Genomic DNA, 7,860 nt, shown 5'->3' with positions numbered 1-7,860 from the left:
TCAGATCTTGCCACAGATTCTCGATTGGATTTAGACACCAGACAGGTCAGGGATAAAGTTATTGAGAAATTTAAAGCAGGCTTAGGCTACAAAAAGACAAAATATTAAAATAAGTTGTCATTTTAAAAAGTTAAATAAGCCATTTGATACATTAAGCCTTTTTGTTTTCACCTCATATACGAGAGCAAATAAAATTCTATGTACTATGTGATCTCATAGGTGCTGAATCAAGTTGTGCTAAAGTGGTGTGGGTTTTTTTTTATGTGTTCAGGTGTTGGAGAAGGCGTGGCCATTCATTGGGGTGTACATGGAGAAGCTGCTTAGAGAAAAGATCCAGCCATCCATCAGGTCCTCCAATCCTGCACTCAAAGCGTTCACATTTACCAAGATTCATTTTGGATACAAAGTGTGTGGTTTTGATTTATGCACCATTTTTATTTGTTCTGCTTCAATATTCAGTAACATCCATCATTGGAAGTGCATCATAGGTGATGCATTGTGGCCGAGTGATGTTTTTAAAATTATTTTGTTTTTTCAGCCTCTCAAGATCACTGGAATAAGAGCGTACACACATGAAGTGGAACATAGGGAAGTGATTCTAGACATGAATATAAGGTTGGTCAAACACATTTTTTCACCTTAGTTTACAAAGTAGTGTGATGTTTTCTCTTGTCATCATTTATGTCTGACCAGCTCAGTTTACTCTCCAGTTATGATGGTGATGTGGACATCAGCACTGATGTAAGCCTGGCAATCACAACTCGTGTGAAAGGACTTAAAGTGAGCATCTCATTTTTCTGTGTTCTCTCCATCGTCTATATCACATGCTTACTGTTCATGTAAAACTCGCTCTGGATCTTCCAGCTCCAGGGGATGCTGAGGGTCATTTTAGAGCCTCTTATTGGTCAAGCACCGCTGGTGGGAGGAGTGACTTTTTTCTTCATTCGCCGCCCTGTAAGTGGCCAGAGACTTTCTCACAGTCTTATTATGACGAGTGGAGCCTTGTAGTTAGTAATGTTTAAAACTCTGCACATAAACTGGACTGGTACGCCAAACCTTTTGAGCATCCCTTCTTTAAGGACTCAAATAATATTTGAAATATTTGAAATGAATGATTTTATTACTCGGTGTTTACTTGTTTGGTTGCTGTCCTCTCTCATCACATCTTTCACCTCACAGTTCACTGTCTGAGGAGACGATCTTGGATGCTATAGCTTCCATCATGGTGTTGCCCAACCGCATGTGCATTCCCCTCATAGACAAGGTCAAAGGGGACCAGATGAGGTTCCCACTTCCTCATGTTAAATATTTTTGGAGTTATTTTCATCTTATAACTTGCAGCTACAGTAAGCAGCAGTTCACATTAAAAAACAGAATCCTATCAAAATAAAAAAGTATAAAAATTTTAAATGTTGTTTTGACTATTGCTAGTTTTTTGCTCTTTCAGTTTACCTGACTGTTAATGTGAATACTTGTGCTTTTTCTTCTCAGGGGGTGGTGAGGGTCCACTTGTTGGAGGCCAGAGATCTGGTGGCTAAGAACACACACGTGATGAATTTAATGAAAGCGAAATCCGACCGATATGCCACACTGAGAGTGGGCAGCACGCATTTCAAAAGCAAGACTGTCAAAGAGAATTTGTTCCCAAAATGGAATGAAGTGTGTGAGGTACACAAACACACAGTGCAGTGTGTTTGTGTCCACACTTTGATTCAGTAATCGATTACTGTTTGATTCTGACACTCTTTTTTCCCTTAACAAAAAAATGTGTCACTTAATTCTCATGGACAAACTTGAAAACACAATTTTGTGGAGTTTGTTTGCATTTTTGCTCAGTATCTTATATCCACTTTTTCTTAATGTAACCTACTGAAATCCCATTCAGTAAAATTTAATCAAAATACTTGAAAGACAATTAAAACATTGTTGTTGTTGTTTTTGTGTGTGCAGTTTATTGTCCATGAGGCCCCGGGGCAGGAGCTAGAATTAGAGCTGTGCAATGAGGGCGCAGACAAAGATGATTGTCTTGGAAGGTAAATCGAATATTAAATGGATTTTGGCCAAATTCTTTAATGATAATAATAATAATGATGGATTGCATTTATATAGCGCTTTTCGGGGCCCTCAAAGCGCTTTACAATACCACTATTCATTCACTCTCACATTCACACACTGGTGGAGGGCAGCTACAGTTGTAGCCACAGCTGCCCTGGGGCAGACTGACAGAAGCGAGGCTGCCATATCGCGCCATCGGCCCCTCTGGCCATCACCAGTAGGTGGTAGGTGAAGTGTCTTGCCCAAGGACACAACGGCCGGGGCTCGAACTGGCAACCTTCCGGTTACAAGACGAACTGCCAACTCTTTGAGCCACGATTGCCCCATCTTTAGGCAGCATCTGCCAATCAGTCATCAGTAGATTTCTCGTTGTAGTGCCTCCTGTAGTCACTGATGTCAACAGATCCAACTTAAAGACAGTTTTATCACTCAATATTCAACATATTTAATTTTTGTCCATAATATGTCATTTACTTGTATTTGTATAGCACTTTTCTGGTTTTACTGGCCATACATGACCAATCAAAGCTTTCACGCTTCTGGGTCGTTTGACCCAGCATTTTCTGTTTCTGGTGTTTTTGTATTATTCTGTATTATGATTTAGGTTCTGATTCCTTAGTTGTGCTGATTATTATTATTATTATTGTAATCCTCATGTTAGGGTAGGTTTAGTTCAGTGTCTTGTCTGTGCCTGCCGTGTTTCCTGTGTTAATTTGAAAGTCCGTGTCTCATGTCAGTGTGTGTAGTTTTACTTTCTTTTTAAATGTAGTGATATGATTATTGTTTTGGTATGCATTTCTGAGCCACGAAACTGATTAAAATAATGATCTGTCTGAGTTCTGATGTTATTCTACATTTCTTGTCTAATTTAGATATAACCTTGATTTTGGAGAAGTGAAGAGGGAGAAACAAATGGATCAGGTGAGCTTTTTTAACGCTAATAAACAACTAATAGCAGTATTTCTGTGCTAGAGGACATTGCAGGATTTATGTAGTGTTCAAGCTTCTGTTATAATTTCCTCTAGTTCTAGATTTGTATTTAATCCTTTTGAACATCCTTTTACTCATGCAGTGGTTTCCTGTGGACAGGGCACTGCATGGTGAAGTTCATCTTAAGCTCCAGCGGTTTTCCCTTCAGACTGACACCAGCCTGCTGAAGCAGGAAGCCTACAGCAGCTTAGTGTTTCTTTGATGTCACTAACATCAGGATTTTATTATTCATCTTTTAACTGCCGCTGTAGGTAGCTCAGCGTCCAGCTGCTATGTAACTCACGTTCATTCTCTCTCCCAACTCTTCCTTCCAGTCCACGGACAACTTTGCCTGTGCTGTGCTTGCAGTGTACCTGCACAGTGCCACAGATCTACCAGTAAGTATCTTCTAATAGGGAGTATTAGAAAATACTGACGTAAGTCAGTGATGCAAATGTGCTCAGCTGTATTTTTGTACTGCTCTACAAAAAGATGGCCATGAGTCTCGAGAAAAGTAGTATCTTCTAATTTTATAAGAATATTTGGCACCAAAGTACAGTATTAGAGCGCTTTATATTTAACTGAAGCGCCACTGAAAAACAGTAAAAGTGTGTTTATTTTAAATTAAAATTTGACATAGGTATATAAAAAATTCAAGCTTTGTTTTACTCATTAAAAATAACAGAGAGTGATATATTTTACTTCTCGGCAGCAGCCACATAAACATCTAACGTTTTGTGTGATGGCACATATTGTTTTTAAAACCAGCCCACTGGTCATAATGGAGATATTTTTTCATCTGATATCAGATAAAACTGGCGTCAGTTCTGAGATTGCATTTTGTAATTTAATTTCTGCTGCACTAAAAAAAGAAAAATTAATCACATAAATTTGTCGTTAATGAAAAATTTAGAAAAGGGGGGGGGTTGTTAAATTTCTTTTCTTTCTACTATAAAATTGTCCAAAAATGTAACTCTCTTGAACAATATTTCAACTTTGCTTTAGAGCTTGTGGCTCATAACCAAGGGCAGTCGTTATCATTCATTGGTAATTAGCTTTTCTTTCATTTTTGTGTCCTAGAGTTGATGATGCTTTTGAATGTTGATGTCTCAGTTTGATCAGGAGCTTTGTGTTATCACTCCAAGTGCTCTTGTATCTGTAAAAGCTGGCCTTTCCCGTTTGTCTGGCAAATGCCTCTGATTTTACATAGCTGCGTTACTGACAGCTGGTCTTCCTCCTGAGCAATGTTCAGGTTACGTTTCCTAGTATAAAGAAAAATGCAGAAAGTGAACATAATCGGGAACTTTTGAGGAAATTAGAACTATTAAATCTTTTTTTAAATCAGACACACACTGACACATTACCAAGGTTGCTATACTCACAGATCTTTTTATAGTTACATGCTATTATGTGTGAATCCATTCATCTTGTTATTTAGGCACTGGCAGGCAAGGAGCATGTTTTCACAGAGACCTGCTAAACAGTTCTCAGTTCTGTTGCCTTCAGAAGCATTGCCTCTGACTGCCCTCTGGTGGCCATACTGTGACAACGCAATAACACAGTGAAGTGTGTGGGAGTATTTTTGCAACGACCTGTCATTATATCAGATTTCCGTGATTATTGTGGTATTCCCCAAAACAATTGTATTCTTATTTTTGTAGATATTTATTTATTTTATTTGATATCCAAATAGCACCAATAAAACAAAAATGCCCTTAGAGTATGATTGTAGGGCAGTGGAGAGAAGCTCTTCAACCAGAACTGTACAGAAGTTCATAAAATAAAACAGAGAGAAGGTTCAGGTTTAAATCCCTCATCTGGCCAGGGTTTTTCTTTGCAGACTTTGCATGATTCTCCTCATGTCTGCGTGGGTTTTCCCTGGCTTCCTCCCACAGTCCGAAGTCATGCAGGTACCGGGGTTAGGTTAAATGGTGATTCTAAAACAGACATAGGTGTCAAAGTGAGTGTGAATGGTTGTCTGTCTCTGTGTGTTAGCCCTGCGATAGACTGGCGACCTGTCCAGGGTGTACCCCACCTCTTGCCCTGTGCCAGGTGGGATAGGCTACAGCCCCTCCCCCTTCAACTGGATAAGTGGAAGCAGATAGATGGATGGTTGGATTCAAGGATAAACTGATTTGTTGGTCAATGATAAAAGCTCACTAATATCTCCCAAAACACATTTTGCCTATACCTGAAGAACTCCTAGCCTAATTGTGACAAAATGTCCCACAATTAATGAAATGAAATAATGGTATGGATGTTCACTTACCTGGCTGGCACAGGTTTATATGTGCAAGGGTTTATTTCTGGTTTAAATGTTGACAGTGGCTCACAGAAACACAGACTCAGCTAACAGTAGTTGTAAACTAGAACAGATGTTCTCACTGCCTCACTGGTTTGCTTTTATTTCAGCTCACAAAGAGAACCACCTGTCCCAACTGCTTTGTGGAAATGTCCATTGACGACGACGTTAAGAAAAGCGAGGTAGGTATTGCTAATACGCCATTTCCACCTTTAAGTGCATATGTCCTTTTTTCGATTATTTTTCTTCTGTAAAAATTTAAAACACTGGTCAGTTCATCTGCTTCAGAGATTGCAGTTACATCCACACATCACAGTGACCGTCTCGCTTAACTAGTACTCTCTTTCCACAGGTTGCGTATGCATCTAAAGATCCAGTTTGGGAAAAGGGTTTCACCTTCTTTGTGCATAATGTCAGTGCACAGGAGCTCATTGTTCAGGTTTGTCATTTACTCCGTACTGTTTGTAAAATAATGTAAAATAAATAGTTTAAAACCTTTAATTTAATAACCTAATTAGAAAAGTGATAGCATGTTCTCACATTTTTTCCAGTTTTTAATCAGATATGTTCTTCTGTAAACCAATCATTCAAACCTTGATTTCTCCAGTGTGTTGCCAATGTTGCAACACCATATTCCATCTGATCTCTTCATAAGTTTAATCTAATCTTTGTTTTTTCATATTTTCTTTGTTCATGTGGTTCAGGTCAAAGAGCCTGAGAAGAAGAATCTAGTCGGTGTTCTCAGCTTGCCCCTCAGTCACCTGCTCAGAACCTCCAACCTGACTCTAGACCAGCGCTTCATGCTGGAGCGCTCTGGAGCAAACAGCCAGATCAAACTGAGGGCCACTCTCAGGGTGGGCATGCAAGGCTAAAGATCTCTTAGGTTTCCCTGTTTTATTTATTTTAGTTGTTGTTTTTGTTCCCCCCCCCGCCCCCATTGTGTTATTCACTTGTATTGCCAATACAATTCCTCATCAGCTCTGATGTAAATCTCACACAGATTCTTAATTTGGAAGAGCCTCCATCCCAGACTATCTTCAGTCCTCCTCCACAAGGCAAACAACAACAGGCCAGAAAATCAGGGTACAGCTCAGTCTCCAATCCCTCCAATGCTCCACCCTCCTCTCACACAGCTTCCTCCAACAATATCCCTGCTGCCTCTACTCCGAACCTGGAGGGAGCATCACCAAGCAAAGACTATTTGGCTCAAGGCTGTGGCTCCTCCCAGGCGCCTGAAAACAGGAAGCAATTATCTTCATCAATAAACTTGCGTCGGTTCGACTCCCACAGCCTGCTGTTAGAGAACGTCATCGATTCATCGCGATTCGACCTGTCAGATGGAGCCTCCTATCCAGAGTGAGAATTGTTCTCTGTGTGTCCATTTCTGTCCTCTAACGCTGACTTTTAATATTTTTACAGATATAATGAACTAAGCGAGATGCTGCATTCTCAAAAGAACTGAAAGAAAGAAAAGGTGACATTCATATATTTATTTTTACCTCTAAAGGGCCATTAGGAATCATCTGGGTTCATTTGGAGAGATTGCGTTGTCTGTACGATATGTAGCCATGAGGAACAAACTCATGGTCTTTGTTAACAATTGCAGGTATGTCACAGCGATCAAGCAGCACCAGTTATGATTTGCATTTTTAGTGTGATGACATTAAACTCTTTTTCTAATAAGCACCATATGTTGAATTAATATATATACACCTAGGTCCAGGATATTGAAAATATGTCATATAATATGTTTGCAGTAGCTGGTATAAGTCATAAACAGGCTTAATTTAAGAATATTAAGATATTCATTATTTTTGTTTTCAATTATCTGAGCTCAACACATCAGATGAGAAAAAGGCAACAATTAGAAATTGTAAATTGCACATATAATATACAGTTTTCTTTTAAAATCCTCTGTCACGCAGGAATTTATTCCCCTGCAGTGAGAACGGCACAGACTCTTACGTCCGCCTGTATCTCCTTCCTGTCCAAAGCTTGAAGCATCGCAAGAGGACCGGTGTCAAGAAGAGGGCGATCAATCCCATTTTCAAAGAAAAGTGAGCGTAATAAACTAATTCTACATATCCCGTTTGTTTTTTAAAAAACGAAGAGCTGGGAGTTTTAAAGTTTGTGCACAGTGTTACTTTCTTTTACTTTTCTGACAATCATCTTTTGTCACAGGTTTCAGTTCGATGTGACACTCAGGGAAGCACAAACTAGGAAGTTGTGTGTGTCTGTGAAAAGTAACAAGATGTTGGTCTCCAGAGAGAGAAAGGGCATTGGCTTGGTATGTTATGCTACGTCAGGGTAAACGGCATTGATACCTTAAAAATAATAAAACTATACACTGAGGAATATTCCTATTTGTAAATAAACATTTTTATAGTAATTAGAGTGATATATGCTTCTGATAAAAATAATCTTAATTTTTAAAAACATATTAAGAAATAATCATTATTGGTGTCATTAAAATTGAAACAAATATAATTACTATATAATATAAACAACTCATTTTTTCTGATACAAGCTTTAAA

General features: G+C 38.9%; 1 protein-coding gene across 1 annotated transcript in view; it reads left to right on the top strand.

Annotated features, from left to right (window-relative positions):
* The window catches only part of LOC102198724 (extended synaptotagmin-3-like), an 8,813-nt gene extending 1,176 nt beyond the window's left edge, over window positions 1–7,637 (top strand). Inside the window, exons 2-18 of the mRNA XM_013911750.1 lie at window positions 272–406; window positions 539–615; window positions 711–780; window positions 865–1,007; window positions 1,180–1,300; window positions 1,492–1,668; window positions 1,951–2,033; window positions 2,928–2,976; window positions 3,128–3,235; window positions 3,360–3,422; window positions 5,437–5,508; window positions 5,679–5,765; window positions 6,031–6,180; window positions 6,327–6,682; window positions 6,834–6,932; window positions 7,252–7,383; window positions 7,508–7,637. Coding sequence (XP_013767204.1) covers window positions 272–406; window positions 539–615; window positions 711–780; window positions 865–1,007; window positions 1,180–1,300; window positions 1,492–1,668; window positions 1,951–2,033; window positions 2,928–2,976; window positions 3,128–3,235; window positions 3,360–3,422; window positions 5,437–5,508; window positions 5,679–5,765; window positions 6,031–6,180; window positions 6,327–6,682; window positions 6,834–6,932; window positions 7,252–7,383; window positions 7,508–7,637 — 2,052 coding nt within the window. The remainder of the gene's footprint in view (window positions 1–271; window positions 407–538; window positions 616–710; window positions 781–864; window positions 1,008–1,179; window positions 1,301–1,491; window positions 1,669–1,950; window positions 2,034–2,927; window positions 2,977–3,127; window positions 3,236–3,359; window positions 3,423–5,436; window positions 5,509–5,678; window positions 5,766–6,030; window positions 6,181–6,326; window positions 6,683–6,833; window positions 6,933–7,251; window positions 7,384–7,507) is intronic.
* Window positions 7,638–7,860: the final 223 nt, after the last annotated feature.

Source organism: Pundamilia nyererei, unplaced genomic scaffold, assembly GCF_000239375.1.
Source record: "Pundamilia nyererei isolate P.nyererei 1_Seehausen unplaced genomic scaffold, PunNye1.0 scaffold00071, whole genome shotgun sequence".
Lineage (NCBI taxonomy): Eukaryota > Metazoa > Chordata > Actinopteri > Cichliformes > Cichlidae > Pundamilia > Pundamilia nyererei.
The sequence above is the reverse complement of the archived record's forward strand: the minus strand, read 5'-3'. Positions and strand labels throughout refer to the sequence as shown.